Source organism: Myotis yumanensis, unplaced genomic scaffold (assembly GCF_028538775.1).
Source record: "Myotis yumanensis isolate MYYU_CA2020_CCGP unplaced genomic scaffold, mMyoYum1.0.hap1 SCAF_6, whole genome shotgun sequence".
Lineage (NCBI taxonomy): Eukaryota > Metazoa > Chordata > Mammalia > Chiroptera > Vespertilionidae > Myotis > Myotis yumanensis.
This window is the reverse complement of record NW_027223757.1, coordinates 71,586,193-71,609,567: the sequence shown is the minus strand read 5'-3', so window position 1 is coordinate 71,609,567 and position 23,375 is coordinate 71,586,193. Positions and strand designations below refer to the sequence as shown.

Below are 23,375 nucleotides of genomic sequence, written 5' to 3'. Positions count from 1 at the left end.
ATCATAGCTCCAAATTAACAACAGAAGGTCTAAACAAAATGGTGAACTGTCATAGAGATGAATGTACATTTCTGCGTTTAGGTTAAAAAAAATCAATTGCAAAGATGCAGGATGGTGTTAGAACTGGCTTGACAGCAGTTCATTTAGAAAGAACCTAGGTTTTTAGTTGAAAACAAATCCAATAAAACTCAATAATGTTACATAGCCACTTAGAGAAAACCACATGGTCAGATGATTTGAAGGGCTTTAAAGCAAGAAGCACAAAATATAACCATGTTATTTCTGTGCACCAGTCAGCTCTCTGCTGATATAATGTTCCTCAAGGTCACTGTGCCACAACTTAAGATGGACACTTGGACAACTGAAATGGTTGTAGAAGAGAGCAATCAGGGTACTAGTATATGGTGAAATAGGGGTCACAATACATCAAGAAAAGTTGAGGAAAATCATGTCTATCTGGGCCTTCATCCTGGTTACTGGTTTGTTACTGGTACAAACAATCACAACATATTAGATCGTATAACAGTAATTGTTTAGGTCATGTGTTTTGGTTTGGCTGGAGGTTCCCTGATCTAGGCTGGGCTTGTTGGGGTTTCTGTTCTAAGCTATGGCTGGAGCTGCGCCTGGCCCCTCTGATGTGTTCATTTTGGAGCCCAGACTAAGGGTTTGCCAGCAGCTACCTGGGGAAGCTCTTCTCTGGAAAGAGGGCGAGTGGGAACACACATAGCCTTCTCCACGTATAGGCTTAGAGGTGGCAGTGTTCTATATAGCTAAAGCAAGGCACATGCTATGAGGAGTCAGGAAAAACATTTCCTGCCTCTTTCTTGGGAGGGACTGAAGTCAAGGCACAGGAAGATGAAGCATTATAGCCAAGAATGCACTCTCAAACTCTGAGTGGGTAATGATTGAGGGACATAATCTTCATAAAGAAAGGCCGGTACGTGGAAGAAAGCTAGATGTATTATGTGTAGTTTCACAAAGTTGATTAGTGATATATACACCGAGTGGCCAGATTACTATGACCACCTGATGTTTGTAGGCAAATTAGCTATAATTTCGCGCTGAAGTTGCTAGAGGGCCAGACCATTATAAATAGGGAAGCAGGTTGTTTACCACGACAGTAGAAGTGATGTTTTTCTGAAGATATGGGTAAACAATGCGCTTTAACAGTGTTTGAATTTAAGAGTTGCCTAATAAGCTGAAGTGTTAAAAAAATAAAGTGTTTGGGAAGCAATATGGTATTAGTACAAAGAGTCCAGTTTTTGGCACTGGACAGGAATCAGTTCAAAGCTTTTACCTTTTACCTAGTAAGCTATAAAGTCCTGGGCCAGGTAAACATTTTGAGTCCTACTTTCTTTATTTGCAACATGAGGATAAAACTATTCACTTCGTTTGATAATGTAGGTATCTGCATATAACTACTCTGCATTGTAGCTATTACTATTAAACACTTACTACCTTGAGTATTTGCCAAGTGTTCCTGGCCTAACCCTTCAAACATCTCTCTTGCTTCTTTCACACATCATCTATAACTCAAATCTAACTGAATTTTATATAAAGTCTACTTTATTTTAAAGTCTACTATTACTTATATTTGGATGCCAAGTCCAAAAGCACGAAACCAAAATTGTTTTCTTTAGTTGGGTGTTTGAAATCATAAGGCAACAAAACTCTGATCTGAAGTGCTCAGAAGCTATTTATAGCTATGTACATCTGCTTAGTGTATTTATTGTTATATTTCAATACAATTATATTAATATATATTTTTGGTCCAGATGCTACTGTAGGTAATATGTAATAAATAGTATATGTATGGTATTGCCTTTCTAAAACACAAACAATTCGGAATATGAAACATCTGGTCAATGTTTTGCCCAATACCTTCCTGTTACTTGTTGAGAGGTACAGTGGGGCCTTGACTTACAAGTTTAATTCGTTCTGTGACGGAGCTCGTAACTCAAATTACTCGTATGTCAAATCAAAAAGTGAACGAGTGAGACACTTGATGCTGGGCTGATGTTATGGCATTCACTGTGACGTTCGCTGCGCCAACTAGCGGTAGGGTATCTGAAGCGGGCTCCTAACCCGAATTTTAGCTCGCAACTCAAAGCAAAAAATCGGTCGAGAGACGGCTCATATCTCTAAAAACTCGTTAGTCGGGACACTCGTAAGTCAAGGCCCCGCTGTATCTCCAGTTCTAAACTAATCTGCTGAGGAGAAATGACTGATATGCTGACATGTCCTGATCTTGATAAATGATTAAGCAGGTTTCACTACTAACTGGGACACTTCCTTAAGTTCTCTAGGGAGACTTGTCATTCAAAAATGGTTTTTCTAGCCCTTCTCATTAGTCTTATAAAAAATACTGTAATGTTAAATTTTAAATATGAAAGTGACTATTAAGGCATGTAATTTAGTTATCAAAATTAACCATAAATTAGTTAAAAAATCAAATACAATGAATACATAATGAGTAATTTGAGGAAATATAGTTTCTTTCCTGAAACTAACAACAGTTATCTTATATGCCTAAAATAAATATCAGATGAGAACCACAACAACAAATATAGTATGTATGTATCAAGAGTTAGATTCTCATTCTGTTGAGATAATTTTAAACAGTACCAGATCCACTGTTTTTATGCATGCAGAGGTCTGTATTTGGCATGGAAGTACAGCTAACTCGTAGAGTAACTGTGGGAAATATCTCAAATTCAATAACCATCTGTAAATTCAATCTCATTGTTGACTATAGTTTGAGACTTAAGAGAATTGAATTACAAAATGAGGGTGAGTCACTTTACAGCAAATAGTTCCACTTAAACGAGTAGGACAAGCTGTTATATACTTAATACTGTAACTTTTATTAAATTATTGGGTAACTGCAGTGCCTTACATTTAAGTTTTCATCCAAAGGGTTCTGTAGATTCTTAGTGTCACATTAAACTTATAGCCTAAAAACAATAATTAATGTAAGATAATTTCATTTTTTTCATAGATGCCCTTTAGTAAGAGCCTTTTGCAAAGCATGCAAATAACTTGTTACATTCTTAGTATATTAAATGCATATTCTCTCTGGCATGTTCAGGTGCATAACAGAAACCTGTTACACCAATGAATTGACTTGGATTTCAAATGCTACTTATTAGACTTTATATCTGAGGCCTCTGGAGTCAGCAGATATGATTTAGAATTCAAACTTTACTACTTGAATGAACTTGGGAAAATTGCTTAATATTGTTTAAGCTTCATTTTTTCTCTGTTTTAGGTGTTGTTGCAAGGATTAAATGACATAAAGTGCCTAAATAATTAGCATAGCAGCTAGCACAAAGCTAACGTTAGTTATTGTGAATCATTAGTTCCAACTAGCTTCTGAGCAACAAAGCAGTGGTTCCTGTTGTGTGAGATCTGACCCTCAAAGGCTAAGAAGTTGTGCCAGGGGATCCAAGAGTCCATTTGTTCACTGTATATTCTGACTTTTTTTTTAGTCGATGGGTACTTTCTCATTAATAAGACACAAATTCATTTCAAAGCATTACTGATTCCATAGCAATTTCATGTAATGATTTCTATCTTCAGGCAACTGAGACTAATATGTCCATGACTAGTTGCTGGGGGGGGTTTGGTAATAAACACTTTGGATGTTGGGCTGGATCTCTTCCATCTACCTCCCCATGTCTACTCTTCTCTCCAATCTGCCCTAAACCCTGGGATGACTAATGGCAACTCCATCTGCTGGGTCTCTAGTCCTCTGCCTCTGAATGAGTTCAGCCAATGGGAGCAATGGGAGGAGACAAAGGAGAGTTGAGTGAGGTCTGGAGTGTCCTACTTGTGGGATGGCCATGGCTGGCTGCCATTCTGAATCTCCTGACAGGACACCTTTCTCACAGCTTTCTGTGTTTGCCTTTCACTCCTAGTTTTGGTGGCCAACACCTTGTCCCAGGGAAACTAGCCCCAGAGGAATACACTGTTCCTGTGGTTCCACTATACTCTGCCACTGAAAATAGTCTTACTAAACTCTCTCCAGATTATCCTCATTTAAAAGTCTCATTTCCCCTCTTGCTGTGTAGGCCCTAGTGTGTAGACAGATATTCAAAAAGGGTCTTCAGCCCTAGCCGGTTTGGCTCGGTGGATAGAGTGTCAGCCTGAGGACTGAAGGGTCCCAGGTTCGTTTCCGGTCAAGGGCACATGCCTGGGTTGTAGGCTTGATCCCCAGTGGGGGGCGTGCAAGAGGCAGCCAACTAATGATTCCCTCTCATCATTGATGTTTCTATCTCTCCCTCTTCCTTCCTCTCTGAAATCAATTACATATATATATATATATATATATATATATATAAAATTTATATATATATATATATATATATAGAGAGAGAGAGGGAGAGAGAGAGAGAGAGAGAGAGAGGATCTTCATCTTCGAAAATTTGATTTGGGAACTTCTGTCTTATACTAGTATATCAGAGAGAGATGTATATTTGCACTCTTGGTACATTCCTTTTTTAATCTATAGCAAAGATGATTCCATTCCTAGGTTGTGTGAGTATCTCACCTGATTCATGCTTCAAGGAAAGTAAACACTTTCATTTTGATATTTTGCTTATTACATCATCAACCTGTAGTTAAAAAATTTATACTGGAGAATTATAAATGATCAACATTTAACATTCAATTTAAATTACTGTTAGGTCAGAATTGATCTTTTGACATTAGTTTACATTATTATTATTATTTGTTTATAAGTACTGAACATGAAAGTTATTCTTTTCTACATCTATGATTTTAGTATAGATTCTTGCTTAAAATCTGGGCATTGAGAAAAACCAAGTGGTTGCAAAACCTTGTGAATTTGCATAATTTTAGAAGATTGATCTTTGAAAACGTTAATAACTTTGAAGAGTACATTAAAAATAGGGTATCAGAACATGAATAGAATTTAATATTCGGTCCAATTAAAGGTGTAAATCACAGGATGTAACTTGTCTTGAGGCAAAGACTTCAAGTAATTGAGTTCCTCTGGAAACTGCAATTCTAGTCCTGCAATTTGAAGCTCGTATAATAAACTCATCAATCTATTTCCTTACTTTTTCCTCTCATAGACACAGAGCAAGAGGAAATGATGGTTAGAGACCAGTCCTTCCTGTCATTTAGTTGAGCTACCTCTTAGGAATCTTTAGTGAAATTCCTTTTCTGTTCCATTTGAAATTTTCCAGAACTAAAGACACCTTACAAGAAAAGTGGAGATTAATTAAAATTGTTATAGTTTCTCCAGGTGAACTCCAGGTGAACCTTTGTAGTGCACATACCTTGTGAACTTCCCTTAGACTCTATTAAATATGATATAATTATTCCATTTAGGCACCTGCCAGATTCTACTTCATAATCTCCACAAATTCTGTATTCACCTGTGCTGACTAGTCAATTAAAGACCATTTTCTTTAAGGATTTTTGTCTTTCAGTTCTGTTAAGTCACTCATAATCTATTGTCTTACCTTCAAGATTCTAAATTAGCTTTCCTTTTGATTTTGACCATGACAATACTAAAATAATAGTCATATTGCTTGTAAATGATGGAGAAACTTTAACCTCATGTAGTCCTCTTTATTCCAATTCTTTAGAAACTTTCTCCATTTTCCTCCATAAATCCAAATCATACCTTTTAAAGTCCAATTAATGAGCTACAATTTGAAAAGAAACAATCCCTGTAGAAAATTTGCTTTCTCTTACTTTTAATTCTTAATAGTTGACTATCCTATAGTGTTTTACTTATATTTATTTAAATATATACACAGCTTACAAATGACTCCTCAAACAAATTATTAGGAACAAATATTAAAATGTATTTAAACATTTTTAAAGATGTATACTGTATGGTGCATATACTTTCTGGCACACATAGTTATATAATAATAAATGCTTATTTAACTGCACTGTTCATCTTACCTTCTGCTGGCATAGTTCGATCAATAGAAATAATCTAAAAGTAGATATCAAATACATTATGTAATAAAATGTCTCAGTGCTTATCCATTTTTATTGCAAATTGGTATTATAGTTAAGAATTTTTCCACAATTCTCTGAGATTATAGTGTTAATTTCATACATTCATTAATGCATTTTCATTTTATTCAACAAATCTTTACTAAGAACCTCTAGTGTGACATATACTATGCTAATATTGAAAATATGTTTTGATGAAAATAGATAATTTATACTTATTATAATATAGAAAATTATTTTATACTTATAATACAGAATATTAGTATCATTACAACGAAATTCATGACCTGCTTTCTTTAACCTTTCTTGTTTAGCACTAACATATCTCAAAACACATAAATATTTTGTCAGTAAATATGATACATACAATTCTGAATAGTGTATTCTCTTTGAGACATGAAGCTCTTGTTTTTAATTTTCATAGTGTAGGTTTACATTGGGGCTGACATTCACACGTTCAACTATCATCTATTCAACGCATAACTCATGAAAGTCTCTATAGATACAGAAAGCACACAGGGCTGGATCAGGCAAGGATTCTGGACAAGTAGTAATAGTCATATTGTTTGTAAATGATTGAGGAATTTAAGGGATATGTACACAAATGATCCTAATGTAAGACAAAGATAGAAAGTGCCATAGAGAAATAAAGATATGGTGCTATTGGAATTCAGAAACAGGTTATTCCTAAATAAAGGATTAAGGAAAGACGATTTGGAAGAATTAGATTTTGAGCTAGACCTAGGAGGATGAAAAGAATTTAGTCATAGAAAATTGAATAGATAGAAAAGGAAAAAAATAAGAAGGTAATAGAAGGACATAGAAAGTGTTCTTTGACATTTAAATCATACTTGATTAAAACAAGATAAAATTTCCCCCAAATTATTCTATATTGGCATTACTTTTTAAACATAATTATGTTCAATTATTTGACTTTTTAAATATTTAAAGATAAATTATGTTAATTTTCATTTTTTCTTCTTCTTTCTTTTCTCTTAGCATCAGTTAAGCCCATTTAAATTTAACAGTAAGAAAGATTTAGAAAGTTCCTAATTTTCAGAAAATTATTTCAAAATCTCTATAAGATGAATGTAACTCTGCAGAGCTACATTAAGAAATGATTTTACTCTGTTCTGGTTGTGTTAGTAGTGGGTGGTAATTGTGTTTTCTACCAAATAGTTTCTGAAACAAGTTCAAGAACATTATTATCACTATTTTTTTATGTACTAATATACAGTAATGAACTAGCTATCTCATTGAAAATATTAGCAGTTGTTTTAAATATGTAGCCAAGTTGCATATATCACTCTATTTACTATCTGTGATGTGACACAAAACTTTCCCCAATCCTAAATAAGTGTGCTGTCTTCCAATATGTAATTGGGACAATTAAAATATTACCCACAGTAAATGCTTTTAGTTCATGATGATTTTTCTATTTAACCTACTATAAATTTACCAATTACTCAAAGTTGAAGATAGTAATTTCCATAATGATATGTTATGCGTAGCTTTAAAGTTATCTAAAGTTCACTTATCTTTCTCCTAATTGTCTATAGTATTCTCTTTAAATAGAATTTCCCTTCACCCCTTTCACTTTGCTGTCCCTCAGGCCACGAAAAACACCTGTGCAATACATGTAGATTTCCTTCACTCCGTAATGACCTTGCAGTTGCTTCTGTCTTTGCCATCTTCTCTCCTCCAAATATTACTTCACAAATCATACAACTTTCTCTGGGTGCCAATAAAGTTGATCAATAAATGATCAAGTCTAATGATTTTGTGACAATCAGTTATACTAGTTTCTATAAACCATAAATAGGAGAATCAACTAATGGTGTATGGACTACTTTTTCATGAAATTTATAACTAAATACATTTCTTTTTTAGAAAAAAACTTAAGTGACTACTTTTTCTAAAAACGCATGTTTTATTTCAAGTTTATACATAACTGCAAAAAATAGAAACAACACAAATGTCCTCCAACTGGTGAATGAAGAAACTGTAGCACATCCTTACAACAAAACACTACACGGTAATAAAAAGAATCAGAACACGGATACACACAACATGGGTAAATATTAAATACATTATGCTAAATGAAGAAACCAGACTCAAAAAGCCACATATTACTTCATATTACTTATATGACATTCTAGAAAAAACAAAACTGTAGTGACAGAAAACAAGTCACAGTTTCCGAGGCCTGGTTTGAAAAGTTGACTATAAAGAACTGGAAGGAAACATCTTGGATTGATGAAAAGGCCCTGTATCTTAATTTTGGTAGTTTGCATCTGCCAAACTGTACCACCACAGGCAAAACATACTGTATGTAAATAACATCTAAATAAATCCAACTTTTAAAAAAGTAAAAGTTCATTGATATCAAAATTTTTGAGTTAATCTGACAAGTTATATTCAATAATCATTTAGTAACCCATTAAGAAAGGAAAGTAATTCTTGATTCATTAAATTATTTTATGAATTTTTCTCTTTTCAGAGCACCAATAACATTTCCTACATCTTTTGTATTACAAATAAAAATTACATTTTAGGAAAAAATAGCTATATCAAACAAGTAACTTGTTTTTAGTGTTAACTTAATTATGAGTTCACTAAAATAATCTTCAAAAACAACAATTTCATTAAATACAGGCTTGTTAATGAGTTGATTGGTTATGATAATTATCTGTTCTGAAAATAACACACTACTACTTCATTATTAACAATTGAAAGCTATTATCTTTTACCTCTCACAGTCTAGTAAACAACTTCATAATTCAGACAGACAATGGAGAAAAACCACTACCAGAAACTCTCACATAACATAACTAATATTCAGATACAAGAAACAAAATAACAAGATTAGAAATAATCTGGGGAAGGGTTATTTAGACAGCAAATGCCTTACCTTTGCGTTTGGGTGGCATAGCTGTTATCATATGTCTCATAAGTCTGGTCATCATATTCACCCCCATAGCCATCATCATACCCCTGCGGCAGAAAATGGTAGAAAGACCTATTAGCAATCAATTTGATTATCTGTTTTTTCCTTAATGAAATATTATATAATGTTACCTTGATTTAGTTTTTATGTTTGGTTACCCTGCATTATGTTTTACTAGATTAACAATTTTCCATAACTTTGAATAATATTTCATGGATTACATAGTAATTTATATATTATATATATAAAAGCCTAAGTGACCATTACAAACGGTTGACTGGTTGACCGGTCGCTATGGTGTGCACTGACCACCAGGGGGCAGATGCTCAATGCAGGAGCTGCCCCCTGGTGGTCAGTGTGCTCCCACAGCCATCCTCCTGTGGCTGGCCAACCTCCCATGATCCCTCCCCCTGGCTGGCCAGCTCTGATGGCCCTGATCAGGACTGGCAAGACTGCCCCGATTGGCCCCAATCACCAGCCAGGCTGAGGGACCCCACCCATGCAGGAATTCATGTACCAGGCTTCTAGTGTTTAATAATTAAACTCAATATACCATTGAAGTAGCAATACCTATTCTATGCTTTATTTAGAATTTTGACTGATAGGAATGAAGACAATTTAAGAAATTCAAAACAAGTTTTTCTATTGAAAATATTATGGGTAGATAAAAACAATTGTAATAACCTAATAGTAGTGCTAACATATTTGTTACAACCTATTGGGAGTTTTTTTCTTCCATTTATTGTAATCACTAGAGGCCTGGTACACAAAATTCATGCACTTGGGGGTGGGGGTGGGTCCTTCAGCCCAGCCTGCACCCTCTCGCAGTCCGGTAGCCCTTGGGAGATGTCCAAATGCCTAATGTCCAGAGGCTCCCGCCACCACCACTGCACTTGCCAGCCATGACCCGACTTCTGGCTGAGCGACACTCCCCCTGTGGGAGCACACTGACCACCAGGGGGCAGCTCCTGCGTTGAGCACCTGCCCCCTGGTGGTCGGTGATCATCATACCAACCAGTCGTTCCGCCATTTGGTTGATTTGCATATTAGCCTTTTATTATCTACTTATATAAAAACAATGGGTGGTGTTCGTCACATACGGACGAACAGCGACCAGCTGAAGGAAGTCCTACAGGGGTTGTCTTGGCAATGGCTGCACCCTCCCCCAAGCTGTTTCCCGGAGCTGTTTCCTGTAAGGGCAGAGTTTGAGGCAGGAACCTGCCCTGGGAGCATGGAGGCAGATCTTTCTAAAGTGTGAACCTGAGTGAGGCCACTGAAAGGCTTAGAAAAGACAGACAAGAGAATGAAAGCCGGGTCTCGGTGAGACGCTGCTTCTCTGAGAGACAGCGACCATGCCCACAGCCATGCCTTTATTTTATAGCAGATGCTACAAGGCAAAGTAAGGACGTGACCAAGATGTTTACAAACATTCTCCTGGGTTTCAATCCTACTCAACTACATGCACCTGAAATCTATCAAGCCCACATCACTCAGGCACATGGGGCCACATGTTCGGACCATAGGTTCAAGCTTACAACTACAGCTGTTGGCTATAATTGTGCTGGGAGGGCCCTGTCCTCCAAGCTGGGACTTGCACGTGGCAATGAGAGGACTGTGCCCTCTCATCAGTCCAAGGCTTGAACCTGTCCAAAACACTGTAGCAGCTCCCCACAATAAAGTTTTAATTCTGTTTCTTTGTTACTAGTGTTGTGGTCCCACCCCATAACAAAGAAACAAAGGAAAATTTCCCCATCGAATTTCTGAATAGTATTATTCCTTTGGGAATGCTGTGTCATAAATTAAAATTGAAAGTGGGTGCAATCATCATGCTATAGAGAAATCTCAATAGTAAATGGGGTTTTTGTAATGGTACCAGATTTATTATCAAAAGATTATGACCTAACATTATCGAAGCTGAAGTATTAACAGGATCTGAAGAGGGAGAGGCTGTTCCGATTCCAAGAATTAATTTGTCCCCATCTGACACTGGCCTCCCATTTAAATTGATTTGACGACAGTTTCCCATGGTGCTAGCATTTGTGATGACTATTAATAAATCACAAGGACAAATTCTAGACAGAGTAGGCATGTTCCTACCTGAACCCGTTTTTGCACATGGTCAGTTATATGTTGCTTTCTCTCAAGTTTGAAGAGCATGTGATGTTACAGTTAACGTTCTAAGTACTTCATCACAAGGGAAATTAGTCAAGCACTCTGAAAGTGTTTTCACTCTTAATGTGGTGTACAGGGAGATATTAGAATAAGTTTAATCAGTTTATCAGTCATTGTTTGCATCACTGTTGTTTTTATATCATGTTTTTGTTGTTTTCATATCATGTTTTTGTCGTTTTTATATCATGCCTCTGTTGTTGTTATATCCTTTTGTTACTGTTTATTTATTAATAAATTTATATATTATTTTCATATACATTTTACTAATTTCCTTTCATCTCTCACACTTCTATTATAGAGAAAGGGCAAATAGCAATGTTAAAATATCTCTGCTAATTAATTCCCTTTTTAAAAAAAATATATTTTATTGATTTTTTACAGAGAGGAAGGGAGAGGAATAGAGAGTTAGAAACATCCATGAGAGAGAAACATCGATCAGCTGCCTCCTGCACACTCCCCACTGGGGATGTGTCCGCAACCAAGGTACATGCCCTTGACTGGAATCGAACCCGGGACCCTTGAGTCTGCAGGCCGATGTTCTATCCACTGAGCCAAACCGGTTAGGGCAATTAATTCCCTTTTAATGTGCATGAATTTTGTGCACTGGGCTACTAGTATAGGATATAATTAAGATTAAAACTAAAATGTAGAACCCTTAAATCAGTGATTCCCAAAGTGGGCGCTACCATCCCCTGGTGGGTGCTGCAGCGATCCAGGGGGGCGGTGATGGCCACAGGTGCATTTGTGTTAACTTTTTTTGTATTACCTTTCTATTCTGAGTTCAATAAATAGTTTCATAATTTCAAACTTCAATGTTTCTAATTTATACCTTTCTTTACTATATTTTACGAAAAAGGTAGACAGGTTAATACATGTATCTTTCTGTTTAATTGCTATTAAAATTTAAAAAAAATTAATTTCCAGGAGGCGCTGAGTAATATTTTTTCTGGAAAGGGGGCGGTAGGCCAAATAAGTTTGGGAACCACTGCCTTAAATTGTAGTCAACTTCCTGCAAAATGGATATAGTCAAATTGCTAAACAAACAAACAAACAAACAAACAAAAACAAAAACAAAGGAAGGAAGAACGAGAGGCAAAATAAAGAGTTTGGTTTGTTATGCATTCGATAGTTTTTAAATCTCGTAAGTAAAATAATGTTGTAAGGTAAGTTTGATTACCTGACTAAATTAATGCTAACAAAGATAATGTGTATTTTCATTGCAGAATGTACAAGCAAGCTAACAATTATACACTGTAGTTATCAGTGCCTCTGTGTGTTATTTAGTTTTACTTCTCTTTGTAGCCATTGGCTTTACTCTAAATCCTAGCCATTCATCTTGATGACTTTTGAAAAAACCTTTAGTTTTTCTGCCTCTGGACCTTTTGCTGGTGTGTTTCTTTCTCTAAAATGAAGGATTTCTATACACCCCACAAATCCATAACTTCATTTAAGTTTGGAGGCCTATAAATCTCTTTATCTTGTTCAGAAATATAAACAAAAATGTGAAGATGTAAGTTTCCACATTAGTCTTGACTGAGACCCTTGAGCTCATTTAATCTGAAGAGTAATATTTTTCATCAAATTAAGAAAATTCTTAAAATTATTTTTTATTACTTCATCTGTTCTACCCTTTACATGTTATTATTTATATATGAGGCTTTCTGCGTCTGACTTTAATATTTTCATTCATGATTTCCATCTCTTCATATTTTTGCTCTGACTTAGGGGGTAGTTTCCATCTGTTAAAATCTACTGATTTAAAGGCCATTTTGTATTACACTATCTTCAGGAAGTTTTTCCTGCTCCTTCTAAGCATATGGCAACTTTCTACCTTGTGAATTATAATAGCCTGTGGGATTTTTTCTCACCAGTATTTAGAATGTGCAAACATATACTGTATTTTTCTATACCTTTGTCTCCTTTTAGAATTTAAACTTCTGAAAAGCAAGGACTATATACTTGCGGTGCTTAGCATAGTGTATTCCCGATAGTATTCACTCAATAAATATGTATTGAATTTTTAATTAGCATAAAGGAAATTATCTCACCCTGTGTAGATATGGATTGCCTGAAATCAATCACCACTGAAAGAGAAATATTTTATATGATGAATATATAGTAGTATTGTCTCTATTTATACATAATAGCTTTTCCATTTGGTCTGTGGAAGACTATTATATTTTTCTTCCTCACTTACACAAAAAATTCACAGAATATTTAGGAATCTTTGAAATTTTAATTTATGTTGGCAAGTAAAATGAAAGGTAGACCTCAAATATGCATGTCAGAGCTTTATTCATTTTTCAGTGATGGGAAGATCTTTGTTCTAAATTGGAAAATGGTTTCCACACACTAGAATAATATTTTCATCCTTTTGTGTCCAATTCACAATGAGAAGGTTATTGACATAACACACTTTTAAGATAAATCTGGGTGTTTAACATTTCTCCATAGTTTTCTTGAGTATGTATAATCATCGTAAGAAAAGGTCAATTCCTGGCTTTTAGAATTTCCAATATCTGTGGTATAAATACTCTTACCATGCCTAATTTCAAGCTATTACCATGATGTCCTTAAAAAAAGATATGGAAAGAGATAACCAGTAGAACATATTATATATCATTTTGGTTATTTAGAGCATAGACTGTAATTCATAATTGTATAATAATGAGTTTTTAAGTGTTAACTAGTTTTGTCTTTAATATAATGTAATTTAATTTTTTATAACAGCTATGTTTAACAACTAATTCACAAAATTCTTTTTTTTTATTCTCACCCAAGGATGTGTTTATTGATTTTAGAGAGAGAAAAAAGAGAGAGAGAAAGAAACATTGATGTCTCACATCAACTGGTTGCCTTTCATCTACACCAATTGGGGATTAAACCAGCAATCTAGTTGTGCCCTGACCAGGAATTGAACCTGCAAGCCTTGGGCACAAGGGACTATGCCCCAACCAACTAAGCCACCAGGCCAGGGCCAATATTCTTAAAAATATTACAAAGGTTCTCATAAGCCAGCACACATCAGATCTAGTACATCACTGCTCTTGGCCCACAAGAGACCCACCGAGGTCTAGAACATGAAATACCAATGGAAAATGTTTCAATAGAGTATGTAATTGGTGCTATGGGAACAATGGAAGGAATGTCTGAGTCTATCTGACAGTTTTATGGAGAATTTCTCTGGTAAGGCCTTATTTGAGATGGTTATTTGTACATAAATATATATTTTCTAGGTGGACTAGTGGGTAATGTGAGTGTATATCAATTTCCAAGAACATTGAGTATGAAAGCATTGCAACATGAAAGAAAGCACTGTGTTTGGTGAAGTGCTAGTATTTGGATCTAACTAAAGCACAGAATTCCTACGAAATGATTCGCCGTTGGTCTAAAGAAATAGGTAGGGCCCTGGCTGGTGGGGCTCAGTTACTCGAGTGTTGTCCCATGCACTGAGAGGTTGCTGGTTCGATTCCCAGTCAGGGCACATACTACGTGGGTTGCAGGCTGGATTCTCAGAGTGGGTTTGCAGGAGGCAGCCAATCAATGTTTCTCTCTTCCTATCCTTTCCTCTCTCTCTAAAAACCAATACAAACATATATATATATATATATAATAGGTAGAGTCAAGTCTGAAGTGCTCCCTTCTAACATGTATCCTATAGGCGAGGAAGCCATGGAAAAGTTTCAAGCAGTAGAATGACAATATACACATCTGTATTTTGTAAATTTCATTTGATTCTTTAAAAAATTTCAAGTATTTTGGGACTAGGCTCCATTTTCCCCCTCTACTTTTTTTGAACATGTTAATCATCTATAATAAAAGGGTAATATGCTAATTAGACCGGATGTCATTCCCGATGTCCTTCCTGACGAAGCCAGGGCCGGAGGTAAGCCAGCCTGGGTCCTGGATGCCTGCCGGCGGCTGGAGGAAGGAAGCCAGTGCCGACAGCCAGGGCAAAGAAGGCCTACTCCTGCATGAATTTTCATGCATTGGGCCTCTAGTAGTCACTATAAAACCCCTAGATGATGACTCCAACATTTGAATCACCTATGTCTTTATTTTTCTCTTGGTTTTTCTTGATTTTATATTTTTTCAACTTGCCTTGTATTTTTTCACTAAACTCTTGATATTATGTATGGAAGCTTGTGAAGGATTTTGTCTGATGGTATTTTCTTCCATAAGATTAAGTCTCTCCTGGCAGGCAGTTGGAATAACAGCAGATGGAGAGATGGTTTTAGGCAATTGGATATAAGGAGTTTGAAGTTCAGACAGTTTGGGCTAGAGCTATAGCTTTGAAAGTCATCAACATGTAGCTAACAATTGAAATAATCATTGTTCAGAGTGTTTACTGAGAAGAGAGAAGCTTAGGCTATACCATGCTCAACATGAACACAATATTATAAACCCCTCTTTAATTGGTCTCTATATCACTGGGAAATGAAGGCACAAACATCAGCTATTATAAATATAATCATGTTTTCTATAATAAGACCCCACTATAAAAAGAAAATCAGTCTTAAATTTATAAAAAAAAGATGCTACCACTTGAATGGCCTGCTGCAAAATCCCCATGCATATGTATTTTCTTAACGTCGACCTGTGAGAATCTCTGGTTAAACAGTGTTTACACTAACCACAGACACCAAATCAAAAAAAATTCTCACAACAAATGGGAACACAAACAGAATATGTATTAAATTTCCTCTAGCTTTATAGTTTTTCTAATCAGCACCAATTTATTTTTGAATATTTCTTGTAACTCAGAAAAGGGAATCATCACAAAAATGGTTTAGAACATCTCTCACCACATATTTTGGAAAATACCTGTTTCTAAAATATTATATTATTGAAAATGTGGGTAATGATTGTGAATACCATAAGAAATTGCCATACACACACACACACACACACACACTAGGTACATTGGTTAATAAGGCGGATTTTGTAATCAAAGAAAACAGGATAATTTCAAGGGAAACAAAAAAAGTGCTTAAATGTGACCCCATTGCTTGGTTTTTACCTTTTATATTTCAGTGAAATCCACTGACTACAACTTAGATAAGAAACTTATATTTAGGAAATCATTATTACAGAGTATTTTATTTCAGTCTTGGAAATCGATGTTGCTTTTAACAAGATGCTATAAGCACATTTTATGCCAATTTTAATTAAATTTTATTTACTTTTTTACATTTTCCTTCCCTTCATTCCTTTTAAAGACGAGGAATATGTATGCTGCTTCAATCATATATCTATCTATCTATCTATATCTATATATATTATATATATATATATCACAAGTGAGGAAAAAAATAATTTAATGTAGAAAAACAGCTAAAATGTATGAAATGGTCATCTGAATATTTTTTCACAATCCTGTCATCTCATTTTAAAAAATTATTGAATTTATTGGGGGTGACATTGGTTAATAAAATTATATAGGTTTCAAGTGTACAATTCTGTATTACATCATCTCTATATTACAGTGGTTCTCAACCTGTGGGTCGAACAACCCTTTCACAGGGGTCACCTAAGACCATCGGAAAACACAGATATAATTACATGTTGTTTTTGTGATTAATCACAATGCTTTAATTATGTTCAATTTGTAACAATCAAAATACATCCTGCATATCAGATATTTACATTACGATTCATGACAGTAGCAAAATTACAGTTATGAAGTAGCAACAAAAATAATTTTATGGTTGGGGGTCACCACAACATGAGGAACTGTATTAAAGGGTCACAGCGTTAGGAAGGTTGAGAACCACTGCTATATTATACTGTGTGTTAACCACGGCCAATCTCCTTCCATCACCATTTATCCCCCTGTACCCTCTTCTGCCTCACACTACCACCCTTGACCCTCCTGTTATCACCATTCTGTTGTCTGTGCCTATGAGTTTGTTTTGCTTAATCACTTCCCCTTTTCCACCCAGCCCCCCCATCCTCTCCCCTCTGACAGCCGTCAGTCTGTTCTTTGTATCTATGAGTCTGTTTCTATTTTGTTAGTTCATTTGGTTCATTGAATTCCACATATGAGTGAAAAAAAAGGGATTTCTCTTTTTCTGATTGTCTTGTTTCACTGTCCAAGCCCATTCATGCTGTCACAAAAGGTAAAGTTTCCTTCCTTTTAACAGCCAAGTGGTATTCCATTGGATAAATGTAACACAGCGTTTTGATCCATTCATCTATGGATGGTAACTGGGGCTGCTTTCAAATCTTTGCTATTGTACCCGGTGTACAATAATGACAGATTTTGTAATCAAAGAAAACAGGATAATTTCAAGAGAAACATCAAAAGTGCTTTATTCAAAGTAATGTCCATTGCTAGCTACACATTTCCCCCATCTTTCAGGTAATTTGTGGATAACGTCCCAATAGAACTTTTCTTGTTTTGAGGCAAACCATTCAGAGACCCAATTTTCCACTTCTTTGTATGTTTTGAAGTACTGCTCAGAAAGTGTGTGCGCCATTGATAGGAACAAGTGGTAATCTGAAGGAGCAAGGTCTGGTGAATACAGCAGGTGGGTTAATACTTCCCAGGCAAGATCTTTTAACATGTCTTTAACTGGTTTTGAAGTGTGTGATGGTGTGTCATCATGAAGCAAAATTACTTTGTCGTGTCTCCTGGAACATCCTGGTTGTTTCACAATCAAAGTGTGGTTTCAATTGATTATTTGTTGTCAGTAGTGATCAGTCTTAACGGTTTCACCTGGTTTTAGAAGCTCATAATACACCACATCCCACCAAACATAGAGCATTGTCTTCTTTCCAAAGCGATTTGGCCTGGCTGTTGATGTTGATGGTTGACCTGATCAACCCATTATTCTGTGCATTTGGGATTCTAAAAATAAATCCCCTTTTCATCGCCAGCCACAATTTGATGCAAAAAAGACTTTCATGCCGTTGAAACAACACGTTACTGATAACTTTTCAGTTTTCCATTTGTCTTTCGTTCAGTTGATGTGGCACCCATTTTCTTTTCTTTAAAATCTTTTCCATTGGTTATAAATAATCGGAAATTGTTTGCTGAGCAATGTTTAATCTTTCTGCAAGTTGTTTTTGAGTTTGACATTCATCTTCATCCAATAATGCTTGTAATTGTTGGTCTTCAAACTTTTTTGGTTGACCTGTACATTCTTTGTCTTTCACATAGAAATAATCACTTTTAAAGCATTTAAACCAGTGTTCACAAGTATCTTGAGATTGAGCATGTTCACCATAAGCTTCCCGAAGCTCTCAGCAGCACTTTTCTCCAAAACAAAGTAATGAATTAAAACTTCCCACAAATGCTCTTTTTTTGGCATGAAATTCGACATTTTTAAGTGTAAAAATATCTATGATGTTAACACCTTCAGCAAATTTGACATATGAAGTTTTCAAGCTTGTTGTCAATACAACAAAATAGTATACATATCAAATTGCATATATATCAACATATGTGTAACTCCATCTATTGAAAAAAATCTACATTAACCGGTACACCTAGTGTGTGTGTGTGTGTGTGTGTGTAGTATATGCTATAGTTAAACCTCATAGTGATATTAGAAACTATAAAACTGACATTTTTTTTCAGCTAAAGAGAAGCAAAAATAACTTGTGATATGAGTAAGTTATTGTGACTTCCAGAAGACATTTTGTTTGAAAATTTTAATGCTATAAAATGTCATCCTGATTCTGTTTTATACCCACACTTTCTTGGAAGACGTTTAAATTTAACAGGCCTTAGTGACAGTTTTAGCATTTGGTCATTATTCTCATTTGGGGTTTTTATTTTCTGTAAAAGGTCAGTGGGTATTAAAATAAAAGAAAATAATGTGGAAATTTCTAATACAATCAAGAGAAAAAGAAAATAAAGTCAAGCATGCAATCAAGAATCATAAAACCTTCCAGAATTAAGTAATTTAATTATGAGGGTCAAAATAATAAATTTGTCATCAAACACTAAAATACTAGGCACAGAAGCAATTTGCAAATGCTGCCCTTTGTCATTGAATATAATTAACAGGTCAGATAGGAACTTGACATTTAACTTCCTTTATTAAGTGTGGTTAATTCTTATAAGCATATGTTCCCTTTGTAATGAGTTAAACCACAAAATGCATTGCATGCCCATTTCACATATACAGTCTTTTGTTACTATAAAAGCACTTTATTGTAATAATTTAAACTAAACACAGAATGCTTATGCTTTAATAGTCAATATTTCCTTAGGATGTAATGGATCAATGCTTCTTTTATGTAAATATCTCCCTACATTTTTTGTCATACATTTTTGGCTTCATGTTAAATAGATAAGTTTCTCATAAAATAGAAAGGATTTTAATAGTGTCTTCCATTTCTTTTTTCTACTGAAAGAATGGCTGCCTATTATGAACCACTGGCTGGTTTGGAATAGCATAGCAATAGATGCCTCCCAACATAGCTTTTGTTACTGATGCAGTAGGCCAGCTCACTTACTCACTGTGGGAAGTCATTATCTGTTCAAAGTCATCCTATAGTATGAGGGTCCACCCAGGCAGTGGGAAATCACTACACCTAATGGTCTAGCTTCGCAATGAGGCAATATTTCCAATTTCTGAAAGTTTTCTGTGGAAATCAACAAATAACTCTTTAATAAGGTGAAAGGTTCTCTATTACATCTTCATCTCCTGGGTAGATTGTAGCTATTACACAATTTCCCCATATAAATATGCACTCAATGTGAAGGCTGGAAAGGACATATTCCTGATATCTAACTTCTTTGGAAATTCAAAGCTTGCAAGGAACTACAAGACCATCTCGGACAGCCATGCATGTGCGTACTCAACACTTTAAAATTAATCTTTCAGGAGGCTAATTCTAACTTGTAAAGCATACCAGTAAAATTAAATAACAAACCTCAGTATGTGCATATGGATATTACGCACATTTAAAGATGAAATTAATAACATTCCATTCAACTGAACAACATTTGGATCCATATACAATAAGCATGCAATTGGGGCTACTTAGTGATGCTTTGTGAAGTGCTCATACAAGTAGTTTTTTCATTAAAAACATAAACCAACTTCTAAGGAATGCTCTGTATTTTTATACCCATTTTACAGATTTTGAAATAATTTCCTGAGGCCATAGCCTGTCAGCAAGTGGCCTGGCCAGAATTCAAACCCAGTCTCTGAAACTGTCTAGTGCTTAATCTCTTGTTGTTTTACTAAAGGTCTAATATCGTTAATGGAAAAATATAATTCTCATGACCACTTTAAAATCATTTGAGTATGTAAATTTTAATAATAAAAATAAGGTTTGAGGTTTTTAGCTATTAAAATAGATATGAGGACATAAATGTAAAAGTATTTTGGGTTATTTTTCATTCTATATTTTTTCATCCTATATTTCTTAAAAGCACTGCTCTGTTTTTAACTGTCAAGGACTCTGCAGGGTCTGAGATTTTAATGGACTTATAAGTTAACAAGCTAGCCTGTTACTGTTTCATGGATTCTGGCTGAAAACACAAGACTCCTGGGTCAGAAATAAGGGACTTCATTACTCAGAGCAGAGTCATAGCCAGAGCTTCATACTGGTTTGAGCGAGTTCCCCATGTGTCCCACACCCCACAGGTACAGCACAGGTGGGCCAAGTGGATGCATCTGCTTGCATTGGGTAGCATTACATGGGAAGGAACCATAGGCTTAGAGAATCTTTAAATGGAAGTGAATCTGCTCTGTGTCTGGAGATGGTGTTACTTTATCCCTCAGTGTTTCTTGCTGAAAGGACAGTCCTGAGAAATAGGAGGAGTAAAGAGTGGTCAGGATCTTGTATTATTGGCATACCCAGCCAGAAAGTGAAGGGTCAGTCAAGGCCCATGGCAGATTGCTTCTGCCATCGAGATGAGCAAAACAGGTGAAATTGAGGAGTCTTTTAACTGATTTACAGTATTGTGGAATGGAGGATAGATTATTATATTGTTTCCTTGTTTAGTGAACATCTGAAGGTTGGGTCAGCAGTTGTGCCTTTAATTTTATCTCTTCAGCAAAATTTAATATGCTTGCTCTTTCTTATTCTGCTTTGCTTTTGTCTCCTAGCTTTCTATACTATTTTACCCATGGGTCATTTCAGACAGCAACCCTTTTCTATCAGTAGCAATAAACATTGTCACTTGTGATATACTGCCTCCTAAAACACAGACAAATATTTTTAGTAAGGCTCCCTGGTCCCTGAAGAATGTTAACATGATTTCAAATCTACTTTCCTCTATTGGAATGAGTGTACATTAATTTCCAAAGTTTTACAAGTTTCAAAGGTCATCTAGCTATATTTTTGGTGATCAATTTATTTAATGTAGTTTAAGCTTGCAAGTAAGTGATTCTTGGTCATAAACACTGTATTAATTTTCTGTTAAAACAACTTTATAATAAACCAAGGTACATCATAAACTCTAGACTAATAACAATAGTAAAACAGCCCTAGTCGGTTTGGCTCAGTGGATAGAACGTTGGCCTGCAGACCGAAGGGTCCCAGGTTCGATTCCAGTCAAGGCCATGTACCTCAGTTGCAGGCTCCTCCCTGGCCTGGGACCAGGTTGTGGCTCACGCAGGAAGCAACCAATCGACATGCTTCTCTTACATCGATATCTTTCCCTCTCTTTTCCACTCTTTCTAAAAATCAGTGAAAAAATATCCTCTGTGAGGACTGAAATAATAAAACGTGGTAGTTGGTGATGACAGGGGAAGCGGTAGCTATTTATAGAATGTTTCTAGGATATAATTAAAATTAAATTTCCTGTAATCTTTCAGTCACCCCCCCCCCCCCGCCCCCAACTCCCTACCCAGTACGCTATAAAAGTTTGATTACTTTGTGTTTTTTTTTAAAAGGATTCATTTGTCAGTAGGGTTGCTCCACCCCCATTTTTATAAGTGTCTTTAACACCTTAGAAATCACACAGCAATATGTTCAATCTAGTTAATGAACAGAACTATGACTAATGAAATCGGAAGTTTAGGATAATGTACTAATGAGTGTTAGTATGCTAATAGATCCATCTTACATGTTAATGCTTTATGTATTTCACACATTGTAGACAGCATTACTATTTCATATTAGATCTCAACGCAAATGCTTTAAAAACAGTGGTATAAGGCTCTAAGGCAGTGGTTCTCAACCTTGGCTGCACATTAGAATCACCTGGGAATCTTTTTAAAATCCTGATTTTTTGGGCCTCATCCTCCGGAAATTCTGTTTCTTTGTTATGGGGTGAGGCCACAACATTAGTAACAAAGAAACAGAATTTCCGGAGGATGAGGCCCAGAAATCAGGATGTTAAAAAGATTCCCAGGTGATTCTAATGTGGAGCCAAGGTTGAGAACCACTGCTCTAAGGCAGTGGTCGGCAAACTCATTAGTCAGCAGAGCCAAATAACAGTACAACTATGGAAATTTCTTTTGAGAGCCAAATTTTTTAAACTTAAACTATATAGGTAGGTACATTGTTATTAACTTAATTAGGGTACTCCTAAGGCTTAGGAAGAGCCACACTCAAGGGGCCAAAGAGTCACATGTGGCTTGCGAGCCGCAGTTTGCCGACCACGGCTCTAAGGTCTTCTAACACACTCAACAGGAAATAGATAGATTTAATTGATAAATCCTGTCATGACTAAGAACAGGGTCAAATTTGAGAAGACAACTCATGTTTCTCACTCATAAGTACCAAAAGGTTAAAGACGAATAGAAGAAGGGCATTGTTGTATCTTAATATATTTCTAACCATACAGCTGGCTTCACAAGGGGAGAGGTTTTACTTTAAGGTATTTTTACCTCCAATAATCTATACAGAACCTTGAGGTTGCTGCTGTGTGTTTTATATTTATACTGCTATTTTAGGTTATAGGAAACTAGAGCCTAAATTTGTAAACACCATCGCAACTGACTGATTCGAATCAACCTGTATATGGCGGGATAAATTAGAAAAACAAAACAAAACAGAATCCCAAATTCAACATCCTGTAATGACTCCTGCCATACTTTTTGCTAACATGATTTGGGTTTTTGAAACAGGAATTTTATTTCTGTAAAACAAGAGTATGATGGCAAGAGTATGATGGATCTATTTAATAATTTTCAATAATTTTCAATAATTTTCAATATCTCTTCCCCAAAAGTATTTGATTTCAGATCTTACGTAACATTTTTTAATTAGAAAGCAATTTAAGAATCTATAATTTACATTTATAAATGAAGCAATTTTGATATTTTGTTTTGCATAACTATCATTTTCT

The 23,375-nt window shown here is 35.5% G+C and overlaps 1 protein-coding gene across 4 annotated transcripts in view; it reads right to left on the bottom strand.

Moving 5' to 3' along the window:
• The window catches only part of KHDRBS2 (KH RNA binding domain containing, signal transduction associated 2), a 564,684-nt gene that overhangs the window by 85,544 nt on the left and 455,765 nt on the right, over nt 1-23,375 (bottom strand). For all 4 annotated transcript variants that reach the window (XR_011471860.1, XR_011471859.1, XR_011471861.1 and 1 more), the window contains exon 7: nt 8,909-8,991. Coding sequence is in view for 1 of the 4 variants with exons in the window: in XM_070418330.1 (XP_070274431.1) it covers nt 8,909-8,991 (83 nt within the window). In the remaining 3 variants the exon portion in view is untranslated. The remainder of the gene's footprint in view (nt 1-8,908; nt 8,992-23,375) is intronic.